The sequence below is a fragment of the Pezoporus wallicus genome, unplaced genomic scaffold (assembly GCF_028554395.1).
Source record: "Pezoporus wallicus isolate ANWC-B61680 ecotype Strahan unplaced genomic scaffold, APGP_CSIRO_Pwel_v1 contig_10408, whole genome shotgun sequence".
NCBI lineage: Eukaryota > Metazoa > Chordata > Aves > Psittaciformes > Psittacidae > Pezoporus > Pezoporus wallicus.
Window position 1 is genome coordinate 1 of NW_026635611.1, and position 18154 is coordinate 18154.

The window sequence follows — 18154 nt, forward strand, 5'->3', positions numbered from 1 at the left end:
GCTCCCATCCCTGCTTCCCGCAGGATGCAGGGGCAGCCCCCAGCTCTGCTCCCTGGCCTTTGACAGGGAGATGATGGCTCTGATCCCCTGCCTGGGCCGGGACATTCTCTTGCCCTCAGGGCTTTAAAGGGGACCATTCCAAAGCCTTTTCCTCTGGGAAGGATTTGCTTATGGAACGCTTATGGGGGCCCCATGCTGGCCCAAGCTCCAGGGATGCTCCTGGGGTGCTTTCCCAGCCCCCCCCCCCCCCTTATCCAGGTCTAATCCCAATGGAATTCCCCTAGGGGCAGCTCACCCGGCACATGAAATCCAGCAGCGTGGCGGTGATGGCAGGATGAGGCTTCATGGAGTGGTGCATCACCAGGATGGCAGGCTCTGCATGCGGACACAGCAAGGGAGGCGCTCAGCACCCATGCATGCGCCCTCGGCGCAGCGCCAGCGCCGGAAAGGGGGCTGCGGGGGAACCTGGAAGCGGGGCTTTGGGACATGGGATGCAGGGATGGGGTGGGGAGGAAGAGCTCCCAACGGGAGGAGCTGGATGGGATACTGGGAAGCAGCTCGTCCCCACGAGGGCGGTGGGATGGGGTTGGATGGAGCAGCTGTGGCTGCCCCATGCCCTGCCCCAGCGGAAGGTGTCCCTGCCTATGGAGCTGGATGGGCTTGAAGCTCCCTTCATCCCAACACGTTCCATGGTTCCATGACCCAGGCTTTCCCCACCACGTCCCCTCTACCTCTCGGTGCCCTTCCCCAGCCGCTGAGCATCCAAAGGCAGATTCCCCATGGATACCTATGTTCATGATGCTGTCCTTCTCGGGGCTGAAGAAGAGCCAGTCATAGAATAAGGCCAGTTTGGCATTGGAAGCAGCAACGTTGGACTGGAGCGGGGAGAAAGCACACATGGGATTGGTGAAGGCGCTGAGCTCCCAACCCGGATGCGCTCCTCCTGCCGGAGCCGGGATGCTCTTCCCATGAAACAGGGCAGAGCTTGTAGGGAGGAGCGGGGAATCCTTGAGCCAGAGCAGCTCCAGGCCTCTGCTCCATGGGGATGCAGCAGTGGCTGTGCATTATGGATCATGGATCGGGATGGGCTGGGATGGAGAGCGGGGAAGCCGCAAGGTCCCAAAACCCCCATTGGAACCCCTTAAGCATCGGCTGCACAAGCTGGAAGCGAGCTGCCCGTCGCAAAGGATCCGATGCGCAGCAGCACTTGGGCTGCTCTCCTGCATCCCAACCCTGCTCCCTGCACGGGAAGCCATTCCCATGGGGATCGGGATCCCGGGCTCACCGTGCAGGTGGTGAGCAGCCAGCCGATGATGGCCCAGCGCGGGAGGATGTCGGAGCTCAGCACCTCGTTGGAGGGATGCACCACGCCGCAGATGTACCGGATGAGGTCGCAGCGCAGGGATTGGCTGTCCGGGGTGGACAGGTACTGCCTCTGGAACCAGTCCTGGTACCGCTTCTGCTGCCCAAACCGCACCTGGAGGCGAAGGGGAGGAGGCGAGGGGCTCACGGAGCATCCCTTCGCCATCCCTGAAGCTCCGCTCTGCCAACATCCCCTGGCAAAGCTGGATCCGGCCTCCCACGGGTGCCTCAGATCCATCCCCGTCGCTGTCAGAAGCAGCAAAGCTCTGCTGCCCGGTGCCCACAGGGATGCTCCGGTGCTGGCGAGGGAATGGGAATGGGAATGGGATGGATGCTCCCCGTCCCTGCGCTGGAATTACCCGCGAGGTCATGAAGAGCAGCTTGGTTTCCATGTCGGGAGTGAGGCGACAAGCAAGGAACTTGCGGGATGTCCTGGACTGCAGGAGCTGGAGGACACCTGGGAAGAGAGAGGGGAGGCTCAGGCGTTGCAGGGCATCAGCGGGATCCAGGCTGGGATCTGCCACCCTCCGCATGGAGCTGAGCTCGGAGCAGTGAGCTTCGCTCCCTCAAGAGGGATCAGGATTCCGGCTGGAAAAGGGCTCCTTGGTGGAGGGAGATCACTGTAAGGATGCCAGGAAGGAGCTGGGACAAAAGGGAGAGAGGCTGCACAGCCAACAGGGATGGGATCTGCAGGAGGAATAGGGAATTCCAGACGCCAAGTGCCACGCTGTGACCAACAGGGAACGGTCCCCATCTCCCGGGCAGAAAGCAGGGATGGCACAAGGGAATCCTGCATGGGAATGCAATTCCTCCCTGGGAAAAGGCACCGAGGATGAGGCACGAGGGAAAACGGGGTGGGGGGGGTGGATGGGGAGAAGGGAGGGCTGCAAACTGCTTGGAAGGAGGCCTTGGCCGAGGGATGGAGGGGGACTTTAAGGGAAAAGGGAATGGCTTTAAGCTGATAAAAGGGGCTGAAGGTGCTCTTCCCTATGCTGGGAAACTGTGGGCCGGGACACTGGAATGGGTGCCGGGACACTGGGGATGCTGGGACACTGGAATGGGTGCTGGGACACTGGAAATGGGCACTGGAATGGATGCTGGGACACTGGAATGGGCGCCGGGACACTGGAATGGGCGCTGGGACACTGGAATGGGTGCCGGGACACTGGAATGGGTGCTGGGACACTGGAATGGGTGCCGGGACACTGGAATGGGCGCTGGGACACTGGAATGGGCGCTGGGACACTGGAATGGGTGCCGGGACACACTGGAATGGGCCTGGGACACTGGAATGGGTGCTGGGACACTGGAATGGGTGCGGGACACTGGAATGGATGCCGGGACACTGGAATCGGCACTGGGACTGGAATGGGCGCTGGGACACTGGAATGGGCGCGGGACACTGGGGTGGGACACACACACGGGACACTGGAATGGGTGCCGGGACACTGGAATGGGCGCCGGGACACTGGAATGGGTGCCGGGACACTGGAATGGGCGCGGGACACTGGAATGGGTGCGGGACACTGGAATGGGTGCCGGGACACTGGAATGGGTGCGGGACACTGGAATGGGCGCTGGGACACTGGAATGGGCGCTGGGACACTGGAATGGGTGCGGGACACTGGAATGGGTGCGGGACACTGGAATGGGCGCTGGGACACTGGAATGGGCGCCGGGACACTGGAATGGGTGCTGGGACACTGGAATGGGTGCCGGGACACTGGAATGGGTGGGACACTGGAATGGGACACTGGAATGGGTGCGGGACACTGGATGGGCGCTGCGGGACACTGGACACTGGAATGGGTGCGGGACACTGGAATGGGTGCTGGGACACTGGAATGGGGGACTGGGACACTGGAATGGGTGCCGGGACACTGGAATGGGTGCTGGGACACTGGAATGGGCGCTGGGACTGGAATGGGCGCCGGGACACTGGAATGGGTGCCGGGACACTGGAATGGGCGCCGGGACACTGGAATGGGTGCCGGGACACTGGAATGGGCGCTGGGACACTGGAATGGGCGCTGGGCTGGAGCCGCCGGCCTCACCTGTGAACTGGGCGCTGAGGACCTGCGGGTTGTGGATGATGTCCTTCCAGAGCAGCTCGAACTCCGGGATGCGGGCCACGTTCTGCAGCAGCCGCACCAGGTCCCGGCCGATCATGAAGCAATCCATGAACTGGGACAAAAAGGGGATGGAAAAGCCTCAGGGACCGCTGGGCTGCGGAGGGGAAGGCATCCGCATCCCTGCTCCCCTTTGGAAGCAGTGGGATGGGAATCCGGGGGGGGGGGGGGGGGGGGGGCAGGGGAAAGGGCAGCAGCGATTTCAAGCTGTTCCCTCTGTTGCAAAGCCACCAAGGAGCTTGGGAATGTGCCATTCCCATGCCAAGGCTTGGTGCTTCCTGCCTGGCAAGGGGAAAGGGAGAGCAGGCAGCACGTGGGGCGATGGGGATGGAGCTGCAGCGCCCATAGGGCAGGATGCGGGCAGCCACACGCGGAGCTTTCCCCGCATGGGAAGGATGATGCAGAGGGAAGATCAAGCCTCCCCTTTCCAGCCTGGAATGTGATGGGAAGGGGGGGGGAGCGACGGGTTCCGAAGGTGGCAATAACCACACTTCCAGCTCCATAAGGAACAAGGGGCAACGGTACCGCTATGGAGGCAGCATCCTCATCCCTGGGGCTCACCCGTTCCCGGAGCAGGGAGATGCAGAATTCCACCTCCTTCTGGCGCAGGCCCTGGAGCTGGGCCGTGCCGTGGTGGTCCACGATGAGCCGCAGGTAGGTGTACACGGCCATGGCGATGAGGAGGCTGCTCTTCAGCACCCACTCTCTGCAAAGGGAGCCGCGCAGCCCGACCGTCACCTGCAGCCTCCTCCAGGAGGGATCCGCGGCCCCGAGGGGTTTAAACACGGAGCAAAGCGAGGAGCGAGGGCAGGGAGCATCCCCTGCTCCCTATGGATGCCGGCTTCTTGCCCCCTCAGCATCCTCAGAGGGAAGAGCTCCGGAGCCCACCTCAAGCTCCCCTCTTCCCCTTGGCCATGCAGTGGTGGAGAGGAGCCGGGATGCTCACATCCATCAGGATGCTGAGGAACACCCCGGCTCCTTTTCCACCAGGGAACCGTTCCAGCTGCTTCCCTAAGCCAGGAGCGCTCCGTGGGGTTGGGGTGACCCGAGTGACCGGGGCTGTGCTGAACCTCAGGCCGTTGGCCCATGGATCCATCCAGGATGGATCCGAAGGGGCCTTAAAGGTCATGGAAAGCCCTTTGGAATCTTCCTATTGCTCCAGCAGATCAACTCCTGCCCAACGTGGGGTTGTCCGAATGCGGATCCCCTCCATCCCTTTATCCAGCTCTCTGATACAAGGACCAGGCAGGATTGGGATGGAGCTGGACGGGCTTTAAGCTCCCTTCATCCCAACCCATTCCATGACACCAAATCCCTTTGGTTCTCCAGGAGCTGCTGCTCCCATCCCACTCCCTCAGAGCTGCCTGCTGCCGGGTGTGCCCCATTCCCAACCTCCCTTATCTGAGCTGCAGGAGAAACAGCCCTGCTCCAGAATTAGGAGCTCCCTTGTTTGTGCTGGATGCCGGGAACGGTGATGGATCAGCCCCAGGAGCTGTAAATCAAGCCCCACTGCGGGCAGCAGCTCCAAGCCACCAACCCAGCAGCATCCGTGTTTGCTTCCCTGTTCATGATCCAGTGGGAATGGGCTGCGGGAGGAAGGAGGTGGGAATCGGGAAGGATGCTTGGGGAGGGGGGGGGGGTCTGGGTCAGCGAGGAGCTGGGCATGGACTGAAGATGCTGTCAGAGAGGAGGGAGGAACCCACCACGCACAGGCATGGGATGCATTGGGGTGAGAGGCAGGGCAATGGGAACGCTGCCATCCGGGATGAGGAGGAGCATCCCAGGGAATGGGGCAGGAGGATGAGGGAGCAGCAGCAGCTCTGCTGGAGCCACCTTTAATGAAAGCCCTCAGCATCCCCCCCTGCGGCACCAGCTCCTCATAAGCCTGGCTCTAATTAAAGCCTGCCCTTAATGAAAGCCCATAAATCTCAGCCAGGAGCTGCAGGGTCCCCCCACACCCCGGGCTCCCTTCCAACCCCCCTAGTGCTGGCTGGGATGCTCCATTGGTCTTCCAGCAATGAGCTTTAACCCCCAGCATCTGCTCCGGTGCCAAGGCCCAGCTGGGATGCAGCAGGGATGCAGCAAGGATGCAGCAGGGATGCAGCTGGGATGCAGCTGGGATGCAACAGGGATGCAGCAAGGATGCAGCTGGGAGCACAGCCCCACAGCCAGAGGTGGCCTCGGGACCCCATTGAGGATGCTCCTCGTGCTCCTCTGATCCAGCTGCTGGCACTTGTTGGGTTTGGGATGGGGATGGGGATGGGGATGGGGATGGGGATGGGGAGCATTCCCAACGTGCTCCGAGGCTGCAGTGAGCAGGACCAGCACAGGGGAATAGCATGGCAGTAGCATGGAATGGGCTTCAAGAGCATGGAATAGGCTCAAATAGCATGGAATGGGCTCAGACAGCATGGAATGGGCTCAAACAGCATGGAATGGGCTTCAATAGCATGGAATGGGCTTCAAGAGGATGGAATGGGCTTCAAGAGGATGGAATGGGCTTCAAGAGCATGGAATGGGCTCAGACAGCATGGAATGGGCTCAAACAGCATGGAATGGGCTTCAAGAGCATGGAATGGGCTTCAAGAGGATGGAATGGGCTTCAATAGCATGGAATGGGCTCAGACAGCATGGAATGGGCTCAGACAGCATGGAATGGGCTCAAACAGCATGGAATGGGCTCAGACAGCATGGAATGGTCTTAAAGAGCATGGAATGGGCTCAGACAGCATGGAATGGGCTTCAAGAGGATGGAATGGGCTCAAACAGCATGGAATGGGCTTCAAGAGGATGGAATGGGCTCAGACAGCATGGAATGGGCTTCAAGAGGATGGAATGGGCTCAAACAGCATGGAATGGGCTCAAACAGCATGGAATGGGCTCAGACAGCATGGAATGGGCTTCAAGAGGATGGAATGGGCTCAAACAGCATGGAATGGGCTCAAACAGCATGGAATGGGCTCAGACAGCATGGAATGGGCTTCAAGAGGATGGAATGGGCTCAAACAGCATGGAATGGGCTTCAATAGCATGGAATGGGCTTCAAGAGGATGGAATGGGCTCAGACAGCATGGAATGGGCTTCAAGAGGATGGAATGGGCTCAAACAGCATGGAATGGGCTTCAATAGCATGGAATGGGCTCAGACAGCATGGAATGGGCTTCAAGAGGATGGAATGGGCTCAAACAGCATGGAATGGGCTTCAAGAGGATGGAATGGGCTCAGACAGCATGGAATGGGCTTCAAGAGGATGGAATGGGCTCAAACAGCATGGAATGGGCTCAAACAGCATGGAATGGGCTCAGACAGCATGGAATGGGCTTCAAGAGGATGGAATGGGCTCAGACAGCATGGAATGGGCTTCAAGAGCATGGAATGGGCTCAGACAGCATGGAATGGGCTTCAATAGCATGGAATGGGCTTCAAGAGGATGGAATGGGCTCAGACAGCATGGAATGGGCTCAGACAGCATGGAATGGGCTTCAAGAGCATGGAATGGGCTCAAACAGCATGGAATGGGCTTCAATAGCATGGAATGGGCTTCAAGAGGATGGAATGGGCTCAAACAGCATGGAATGGGCTTCAAGAGGATGGAATGGGCTCAAACAGCATGGAATGGGCTTCAAGAGCATGGAATGGGCTCAGACAGCAGGGGAGGAGTTGAGCTTAGCGCCAAGGCAGGGGGGAGATGGTGAAGAGCCAAGCCCAGGAGGCCCCCAGGGCTCTCTCCTTCCCCATCCCCCCCCAGGGGCCCTTCCAGGCCAACCCTCCCTGGGAGCTGATCCCTGCAGGCAAACCAGGGCTTTCCCAGCCCATTGCTAAGCCCCGGGGCAAGAGCTCAGGGTAAATCCCTGCTGTCCCCGGGCCATTGGGAAGCAATGAGAGGGACTGCTGGGAGCAATCCTGCCTGCTCCGCCAGCAAAGGGCGGTGCTGAGCCCAAAGGGAGGTGCTGATCCCATAGGACAGTGCTGATCCCATAGGACAGTGCTGAGCCCATAGGACAATGCTGATCCCATAGGACAGTGCTGATCCCATAGGACAGTGCTGATCCCATAGGACAGTGCTGAGCCCATAGGACAATGCTGATCCCATAGGACAATGCTGATCCCATAGGACAGTGCTGATCCCATAGGACAGTGCTGAGCCCATAGGACAATGCTGATCCCATAGGACAATGCTGATCCCATAGAACAGTGCTGAGCCCATAGGACAATGCTGATCCCATAGGACAATGCTGATCCCATAGGACAGTGCTGATCCCATAGGACAAGTGCTGATCCCATAGGACAATGCTGATCCCATAGGACAGTGCTGATCCCATAGGACAGTGCTGATCCCATAGGACAGTGCTGATCCCATAGGACAGTGCTGAGCCCATAGGACAGTGCTGATCCCATAGGACAATGCTGATCCCATAGGACAGTGCTGATCCCATAGAACAATGCTGATCCCATAGGACAATGCTGATCCCATAGGACAGTGCTGATCCCATAGGACAATGCTGAGCCCATAGGACAGTGCTGATCCCATAGGACAATGCTGATCCCATAGGACAGTGCTGATCCCATAGGACAATGCTTCCCAGCTGGCCTGGCCGCTTTTAGCCCTGCTGGAGCAGGAGCTCTTTAAACACAGGAAGCTTTTAGGGCAATTAAATCCTCCAAAAGGAACTTCCCCCCCGCCTTTGGAGCTCAGGAAGGGAATATTCCTGGACTGCTGCTCCCAGTGTGCACTGGGCACCCACTGGGTGCTGTGTGTTAGGGGCACGGGAGGGACATGCAGCAGAGCCCCCCAGATCCATAGGGAGAGGCTTCAGGATGCTCCCCCACACCTCACCTGCAGCAAGAGGGGTGGAACCGGGGATCCTAAAGGTCTCGTCCAAGCTGGTTGATGCCCCCCAAGGGACAGCACCCGAAGGAGGCCGAGGTGCAGGGAACCCCATCAGCACCCCATTGAGGACAAGCACCCCCTCGAGAGGGATGGGGAGGTCTCCCCCTCCATGCCAGGCTCTTCCCAATGGATCCCAGCATCCCTACCTCTGCTCGGTGAGGATCTCCAGCACGTTCTCAGCCAGCCAGATGTTCTTGGCTGTCACATCCCCACCTGGAAGCACAAGCACAAGAGGAGGGGGAAAGCCATTGGGAACCCAGTGGGGATCCACTGCCAGGCTCCTGGACCACCTCCATCCCTGCATCCCCTGCCTGCAACGCGCTCCGGGTGTTGGGGGATCCACGGGGGGAGGTGGATGCATGGAATAGCATGGAATGGGGTTTGTGGTGGGGGAGGTGGATGCATGGAATAGCATGGAATGGGGTTTGTGGTGGGGGAGGGGGATGCATGGAATAGCATGGAATGGGGTTTGTGATGGGGGAGGTGGATGCATGGAATAGCATGGAATGGGGTTTGTGGTGGGGGAGGTGGATGCACGGAATAGCATGGAATGGGGTTTGTGTTGGGGGATTGATGGGGGGAGTTGGATGCATGGAATGGGGTTTGTGTTGGGGGATTGATGGGGGGATTTGGATGCATGGAATGGGGTTTGTGTTGGGGGGGCCTTAAAGCACCAGGACCGTGATGCTGGGGACCCGCTGGGGAGCAAAGGAGCTGGGATCCAGGAGCTGGATAAAGGCTCCTTCATGGAGCAGGGCTGGGGATGGAGGGAGCTTCACGCTCCAGGGGCAGGGCAGTGCCTGCAGCGGCCGCCCCGCATGGGGAGGGCGCAGCCGGGGGATGCTGCTTGGCTCCCGCTCCCCTCTTCCTGCCCTTTCCAGGCACACCCAAGGCAAGGCCAAGGTCAGGCGGGCCCCCGGCTCCCTCCTCCGTGGGGCAGGGAACACGGAAGAGGCCCCGTTCCTGTGGGGCAGGAAAGGCGCTCGCACGCGCGCGGCTCCGGCTGTCCCAGAGCCGGGGTTAAGGAGGATCCCGGCGCTGGGAGCCGGCAGCAACGGGAGCCACGGTGCTTCCTGTGCCTGCTCCTGCCTGTCCCTGCCTGCTCCTGCCTGTCCCTGCCTGCTCCTGCCTGCTCCTGCCTGTCCCTGCCTGCTCCTGCCTGCTCCTGCCTGTCCCTGCCTGCTCCTGCCTGTCCCTGCCTGCTCCTGCCTGACCCTGCCTGCGCCTGCCTGCTCCTGCCTGCTCCTGCCTGTCCCTGCCTGTTCCTGCCTGTCCCTCCCTGCCTGCTCCTGCCTGTCCCTGCCTGCTCCTGCCTGTCCCTGCCTGTCCCTGCCTGCTCCTGCCTGTCCTGCCTGTCCCTGCCTGTTCCTGCCTGTCCCTGCCTGATCCTGCCTGCTCCTGCCTGTCCCTGCCTGCTCCTGCCTGTCCCTGCCTGTCCCTGCCTGCTCCTGCCTGCCTGCTCCTGCCTGTCCCTGCCTGCTCCTGCCTGCTCCTGCCTGTCCCTGCCTGCTCCTGCCTGCTCCTGCCTGTCCCTACCTGTTCCTGCCTGTCCCTGCCTGCTCCTGCCTGTCCCTGCCTGCTCCTGCCTGTCCCTGCCTGCTCCTGCCTGCCCCTGCCTGGGTCTGAGCCTTCGGAGGGGCTGCGGGGAGCAGCAGGTTTGGGCTCTGCAGCCAGGCTGGGGCAGGATTGGGGCCTGCTCCTCTGGACCCCGCTGCGGAGCAGCAGAGCTCGGGCTTTGCCGCAGCACAAAGCAGCCCCGGGGCAGCACTGAGAGTGACTGCGCTGCTGGGGAGGAGCAGGAGGATGCAGGCACAGGGGGGGCAGGAGGATGCAGGCACAGCGAGGTGGGATACAGGCACCGTGGGGCAGGATGCAGGCACAGTGAGGTGGGATGCAGGCACAGTGGGGCAGGATGCTGCAGGCACAGCAAGGCGGGATGCAGGCACAGTGAGGTGGGATACAGGCACCGTGGGGCAGGATGCAGGCACAGTGAGGTGGGATGCAGGCACAGTGGGGCAGAATGCAGGCACAGTGGGGCAGGATGCTGCAGGCACAGTGGGGTAGGATGCTGCAGGCACAGCAAGGCGGGATGCAGGCACAGCGGGGCAGGAGGCTGCAGGCACAGCGGGGCGGGATGCAGGCACAGCGAGGCAGGATGCAGGCACAGCGAGGCAGGATGCAGGCACAGCGGGGCGGGATGCAGGCACAGCGAGGCGGGATGCAGGCACAGCGAGGCAGGATGCAGGCACAGCGAGGCGGGATGCAGGCACAGCGCGGCGGGATGCAGGCACAGCGCAGCGGGATGCAGGCACAGCGAGGCGGGATGCAGGCACAGCGAGGCGGGATGCAGGCACAGCGAGGCAGGATGCAGGCACAGCGCGGTGGGATGCATGCACAGCAAGGCGGGATGCTGAAGGCACAGTGGGGCAGGATGCAGGCACAGCACGGTGGGATGCAGGCACAGCGCGGTGGGATGCAGGCACAGCGTGGTGGGATGCAGGCACAGCGCGGCGGGATGCAGGCACAGCAAGGCGGGATGCAGGCACAGCAAGGCAGGATGCTGCAGGCACAGTGGGGTGGGATGCAGGCCCAGTGGGGCAGGACGCTGGGCCTCGACTCACCTGCAATCTGCTTCATGAAGGTCATGCAGACGCCATCAGCACCCAGCACCCCGTTCTTCACCAGCTCCCGCAGCAGCCACACGAGCTGGGCACAGGAAGAAATCACTGCAGCTTCCCCCCCCCCCAGCATCCCAAGCTCCCAGCCATGGAGCAGTACCCATTGCCCCCCCCCCCAGCCCCTCTGCTCGTGGTACCCTGGGGTAGATGGTGTGGAAGGCCCCTCCTCACCTGGGTGCGGCACGTGTCCTGCAGCTTCAAGTACTTCTCCATCAGGATGTGGTTGATCTTGTTGAGGACGATGTTCATCCCATCCCGGCTCACCAGGGCCAGGTCCCGGTAGCACTGCGAGGGGAGGAGATGCAGGGCATGGTTATGGGGGAAGAAAGCTCTTAATGGCATCGTGAACCTGAGCGGGTAACAGCAAGGAAATGATCCTCAGGGAAAAGGGCACGGAGCATCCTTTGGGATGCTCTAAATGGATTCACTGGATGCAGCCCCAGGAGCCAAAGGGCATGGACACAACCAGGAGGCACCAGCGCTAAGGAGGATGGGCTCATTGACAGCCACGTCCACACCGTTCCAATGCCCCTGGCTCCAGGGAGAATGGGGATGCTGTGCTGTGGGAAGAGGGAATTATCCTAGGGAAAGGAAGGACTTTGTCCTGGCAGGACAACGGCGGGATGCTAATGGGTGTTAATGGGTGCCAGGAAACGCCATGGTATTCCCGAGCTCCCGAGGCCCCCAGAGGTGCCTTCGATCCGATTCCCTGCGCTCAGGCTTTCTCCATCCCTTTTCCATAGAGCACTGTGGAAAACCGGAGCGAGGCAGAGGGATCCATCCCTCAGATCCCAAGCGGGGCCTGGAAGTGCTTCTGACATGCCAAATGGATGCCCATGAAGCAGAGCCAGAACACGCAGCATCTCCCTCCCTGGGTCAGCCCCAGACATCATTCCAATGGGGAAACACAGGGGTCAAGCCGGTCCAGGACACAGCCAGATAGGGGGGGAAAAAAGCTTTTAATCCCTTTGGAAAGGTCCCTGCCCTGCCTAAGAGCTCATCCCAGTCTCCCCCCTGCAGGTTAAAGCCATTCCCCTTGTCCTGTCCCTAGAGCAGAGCTCATCCAAGCCCCCCAAGCACAAGCAGCCAGAGCAGAACAAGCCCCATCCCATCCCATCCCATCAGGGCAATGCCAAGACATCACCAACCCCTTCCTTGCTGGCATTCCTGCCGAGCAGGGAATCCACAGGGAATGGGGAAGCTCTTGAGGTCCCCAACAGCCACAGGGGTGGGGAGGGAACCCGGATGGCTTCCCTGCACCCCGGAGCCAGCATTCCCACTGCACCGAACAGGGAGGAAGGATGGATGCGCGCTTGGAATGAAGGGGGAAGAGGCACGGAGGGGAGGGAAGAGACCTCCTCCCAGCCTGGAGGTGCTGAGCAGGCAGTGGAGGAGGTGCTGAGCAGGGCGCTGGGTTCAGAGCCCTCTGATCCCGGGATAATTAAAGCAGGAAGAGGAGGGAGCTGGGCCACGTCACTTGGGAATGAAGGGGTCAGCGCCCTCCTTATGGCTGGACCAGGGCATCCCAGCGCATCCCAGCGCATCCCTGCTGCCTGCAGGGTCAATGCAACACGAGGGAGGAGGCAAGGGGGGGCTTCAGCCCCCGGGAAGGATCATGGAATGGGATGGGATGCAGGGAGCTTAAAGCTCATCCAGTTCCACGGGCAGGGACAGCTCCAACCCGGCCGTGAGCACTGCCAGGGATGGGGCAGCCCCAGCTCCTCCCTTCATCCCCTCCCAGGTCCTCAGCACCCTCACTTCTTCCCCATCTCCAGCCCAAATCCCCCCCTTTAAACCAATGGGAAAAGAGGAAACCAGAGGAGTTAGGGACCGGAATCCAATCACAACAGGGATTAAATCAAGGCAGAGCCTTGCCTGAGTCGCCTCCGGCCAGCGCAGCACCGGGATTTATGGAGCATCCCTCCCAGCACGCCCTGAAGTCCCCTTCAGCCCCTTCCCATCCCCTGCACCCCAAGAAGGAGCCCGGGGAGGGCTCATTCCAAGGCTTTTCCTTGGAGCTGCTCCAAACCCGCATCCCAGAGCTTTCCCATACAAAACGTTCCTCTTCCCATTGGTGAGCGGCTGCAATGCCAGCAATCACCCTGGACCCATTACAAAGGGATTTCGGGATTCGCTCTGGAATCACCAGAGGGGGGGCTGCTGGAAAGCAGTTTTTCCTCTAGGAATTGCACACGTGCCTCAAGGGGGGGGATTCCTAGAGCTTCCAGCATCAAAGCCATGCACAGCCAAGGCAGAGCCATGGAATCCCAGGCTGGGATGGGCTGGAAAGGACCTTAAGGTCTAGATCCAGGCAGGAATTCTTTCCAGGATGCTCCCTTTAGGACCAGTGCCTGCCTCCCCTAGGGAAACCCAATTCATTCCCAGGCTGGGCAAGCACCCAACCAAGCCCCTTCCCTTGGTGGCAGCATCCCTGAGCGTCAGCCCCTGGATCACACGGATGCAGCAAAGCCGGGATGCTCTGCTCGGCACCGGGATTCCAGCCAGGAGGAAGCCCCAGCACTGCCCCATTCCATTCCCAATGGAACAGTGGCTCTTACCTTCTGGGCCTGAGCGGGCTCCGTGAGGACCAGGGTGAAGAGCCCCAGGCAGATCTCCTCGTGCTGGGGGCTTCCTTTGCATATCTAAGGGAGAGGAAGGCAGAGCCAGCAGTGAGATGGGGCAAGAGAAGCAGGAAACCCCACATGGAGCATCCAGGAAGGAATCCGAACCGGGAATACCCAAACCATAAAGGGCCTCCCTGGAGGAAAGGGGATGCCCTTGGCGCTGAGAGCTTTGAGTGGCTTCAGGGTATCCCAGGAGGAGCACATCATGGAATGGGTTGGGATGAAGGGAGCTTAAAGCCCATCCAGCCCAACGGGCAGGGACAGCTGCCCTAGAGCAGGATGCTCCTTGAGCACTGCAAGATGGGGCAGCCACGGCTTCATAGGGCACCAGTTGGACCCAAGGGATGGGACCTGGCTGCTCTCTTCCAAGCGGGAATGCATTCCAGGAGCCCTGAATCCCACCCTTGCGATGCCAAGCGCTGCCCAGGAAGGGAAGGGGCCTCTGGAGCACGGCCCAAGGTGTCTGAGGGGGGGGTTAGAAACGCACCAGGCATAGCTGAGAGCCCAGTAGCAACGCACGCAGCCTTATAGGGTAACATCTGCAGCTCCATCCCCTGGCTAGCGTGAACGGGCCCTTTCCAAAGGGCTGGAATCTGGTTGCTGCGAGGCCAGGCAAGACCCGAGGAATTCCATGTGTGAGTGTTCCCACGCTGGGGAAAAGGGGCAGGATCCACCTGAGCCCCGCAATGAACCGCAGTGAGTGGAGGGAGCAATCGGCTTCCAAAGGGATTGAAGCCACCAAGTGTGGAATTCCAAAGTGGGAAGCTTGAAAACCCCCCCCTCCCTTCCATGAGTCCCTTGATCCAGGCAGGATCCATCCCACCCCAAAGGACACGAGGACTTACGTGAGCGTTGAGAGCATCGTTGGCTTCCCGCTCCGAGAGCCCATTGGTGAGCGCCGTGACGATGCTCACGCATCTCTCCAGCCTCTGGAAGCAAGAGGCATCCATTGGGATGCTGCCAGAACAGAGCAGGGCTCCAAACCCCCCCCAACCCCGTCATGGACATGGATATCAGCTTGATCCCAAACCATCATCCATGTGGGAGCAGCCCTGGAAACGTCCCGGTCCCATCCCATCTGAGCAGCTTCTGGTGGAGCACAGCAGGAGATGCTGGCACGGAGCATCCGGAGGGATGGAGATGGGAAGAGCCAGGAAGTCAGGAGCACAGGCATGGAAGAAGCAAACCATGGGATCATGGGATGGGTTGGGATGAAGGCAGCTTAAAGCTCATCCAGGTCCAACCCATTAAAGCCGGTGAGGAACGGGCTGTATCCCGGGGGTTTTATGCAGGAGCAACGGGGCAAAGCCCAGGAAGATCCCAGCTCCAAAGCACAGGAATGATGCGGAAAGGGAGGATAAGATCCAGGAGCTGGAAAAGCAGAGGGAGAACCCCCAGCCAAAGGGAAGGAATCAGCCGGAAGCAGCTTTTCCCAACTGGAATTCGGTCTCCGGTGCTGGTTCCCAGCAGTGGAAGAGATGGAGATGGGTAAGGACCAGCTCATCCCTGGGAAGTCTCCCTCGCCTCCATCCGCACACATCCATCCCCGCGCCCGATCGGAGCCGCCCTGCTGGCTCCTTCCCAACCCAGATCCAGCGGGAGCATCCCAGGACACCCGGAGCATGGAGCTGCTTTTCCAGCCCAATGGGAAGCTCCCAGCCGGAGCTGGGAATGTTCTGGGCAGGCCTGGCTGGGAGCCAGCACACACGGGGAGCAGGGACTGCGTGGAAGGCACATAAATACACTCCAATGGCAGCTTCCAGAGCTTGGGATGGCGTTATTCCCATCGGGATGGCGGTACTCCCATTGAGATGGTGTTATTCCCATCGGGATGGTGGTACTCCCATCGGGATGGCGTTACTCCCATCGGGATGGCGTTATTCCCATCAGGATGGCGGTACTCCCGTTGGGATGGCGGTACTCCCATCGGGATGGTGGTACTCCCATTGGGATGGCGTTATCCCCATCGGGATGGCGGTACTCCCATTGGAATGGTGTTATTCCCATCGGGATGGTGGTACTCCCATCGGGATGGCGTTACTCCCATCGGGATGGCATTATTCCCATCGGGATGGCGTTATTCCCATTGGGATGGCGTTATTCCCATCGGGATGGAGTCATTTCCATCAGGATGGAGTTATTCCCACTGGGACGGTGTTATTCCCATCAGGACGGTGGTATTCCCATTGGGATGGTGTTATTCCAACTGGCACGGCGTTATTCCCATCGGGATGGTGTTCTTCTCTTCAGGATGGTGTTATTCCCACCAGGACAGTGGTATTCCCGTCGGGATGATGTTATTCCAACTGGGACAGCGTTATTCCCATCGGGATGGCGGTATTCCCACCGGGATGGTGGTACTCCCATCGGGATGGCGTTATTCCCATCAGGATGGCGGTACTCCCGTTGGGATACTCCCATCGGGATGGTGGTACTCCCATTGGGATGGCGTTATCCCCATCGGGATGGCGGTACTCCCATTGGAATGGTGTTATTCCCATCGGGATGGTGGTACTCCCATCGGGATGGCGTTACTCCCATCGGGATGGCATTATTCCCATCGGGATGGCGTTATTCCCATTGGGATGGCGTTATTCCCATCGGGATGGAGTCATTTCCATCAGGATGGAGTTCTTCCCACAGGGACGGTGTTATTCCCATCAGGACGGTGGTATTCCCATTGGGATGGTGTTATTCCAACTGGCACGGCGTTATTCCCATCGGGATGGTGTTCTTCTCTTCAGGAGGGTGTTAGTCCCACCAGGACTGTGGTAGTCCCGTCGGGATGTTGTTATTCCAACTGGGACAGCGTTATTCCCATCGGGATGGGGTATTACAGTATTCCCATTGAGATGGTGGTATTCCATCGGGAGGTTATTCCCATCGGGACGGCATTATTCCCACCAGGATGGCGTTACTCCCACCAGGATGGCGTTACTCCCATTGGGATGGTGTTATTCCCATCAGGATGGGGTTACTCCCACCAGGATGGCGTTACTCCCATCGGGATGGTGTTATTCCCATCGGGACGGCGGTATCCCCACAGAGATGGTGTTATTCCCATCGGGATGCCGTTATTCCCATCACCACCCCGTTTGCCTCCTGCAGCTCAAAGCCAATGGGATGCTCTCCCTCCTCTGGACCACTTTGGGAGCCTCAACTCCATTCATTTCCACCACTCAACAACCAGCCCTTGTCCTGGGGACAAGCAGCAGCATTCCTGAACCTGGGATCCCGTGGGATCCGTGCCAGCCTGTGTCAGAGCAACGCGGTCCCGATGCTCCTTGCGTAGGAGCAGACCCTTTCCCAACGGGAATCATGGAATGGGATGGAGCGCAGGGATGGGGCACGGACGTCTCCCATTGGCTGCATGGAGCATCCAAACCTCCTCCATTGAACCCATCCCGGTGCCCAGCACCCTCACAGGGAAGCGCTGCCTCGGCGCTGCCGCCTCCATTCCCAGTGCCCTATCCCTGCATCCCTGCATCCCTGCACACCTGTACCCCTGCATCCCTGTATCCTTGCATCCCTGTATACCTGTACCCCTGTAAACCTGCATCCCTGTACCCCTGTAAACCTGCATCCCTGTATTCCTGAATACCTGTACCCCTGTATCCCTGCATCCCTGTATACCTGCGTCCCTTCATCCCTGCATCCCTGTACACCTGCATCCCTGCATCCCTCCATCCCTGTATTCCTGTACCCCTGCATCCCTGTATTAATGTACCCCTGCATCCCTGTAAACCTGCATCCCTGTATTAATGTACCCCTGTATCCCTGTACCCCTGCATCCCCGTACCCCTGTATCCCTGCATCCCTGTACCCCGGTATCCCTGCATCCCTGTACCCCTGTACACCTGCATCCCTGCATCCCTCCATCCCTGTATTCCTGTACCCCTGCATCCCTGTATCGCTGCATCCCTGTACCCCTGCATCCCTGTATTAATGTACCCCTGTATCCCTGTACCCCTGCATCCCCGTACCCCTGTATCCCTGCACCCCTGTATCCCTGCATCCCTGTACCCCTGGATCCCTGTACCCCCGGATCCCTGCACCCCTGTATCCCTGTACCTCTGGATCCCTGTATCCCTGCACACCTGTATACCTGTATTGCTGCATCCCTGTACTCCTGCATCCCTGCATCCATATATACCTGCATCCCTGCACCCCTGTATCCCTGTACCCCCCCCCCCAACCCCCCTCCCCCCCCACCTACCTCCTCCAGCTCATCCTTGGCATCCAGGAGGGTGGAAACCAGCAACTTCCCCCCCGCTCCCCCCTTCCCCTTCCCCATCTCCATGGCTGGGGGCTGGGGGGGGGGGGCAAGGGCGCAGCGACCCCCCCCCGAGCGAGCCCCCCCCACCCCGCTCTTCCTCACCTGAGGAGGAGGAGGAGGAGGAGGGAGGGGGGCTCCTTATGGGCAATGCCCCCCCCTCTGCCTGCTCCCCGGGGGGGGGTATGGGGCTGTGC

At 60.2% G+C, this 18154-nt stretch overlaps 1 protein-coding gene across 1 annotated transcript; it reads right to left on the bottom strand.

Moving 5' to 3' along the window:
• Positions 1-295: 295 nt before the first annotated feature.
• LOC130592567 (integrator complex subunit 3-like) lies at positions 296-17986 on the bottom strand (the record flags this gene model as incomplete). The annotated part of the gene is made up of 12 exons (XM_057396995.1): positions 17901-17986; positions 14530-14613; positions 13619-13702; positions 11232-11345; positions 11004-11088; positions 8529-8595; positions 4053-4197; positions 3417-3546; positions 1722-1819; positions 1286-1477; positions 788-875; positions 296-375 (listed from the first exon to the last, which is right to left on the bottom strand). Coding segments are annotated over exons 1-12 (1251 nt in total), but the record flags the coding sequence as incomplete, so codon positions are not given.
• Positions 17987-18154: the final 168 nt, after the last annotated feature.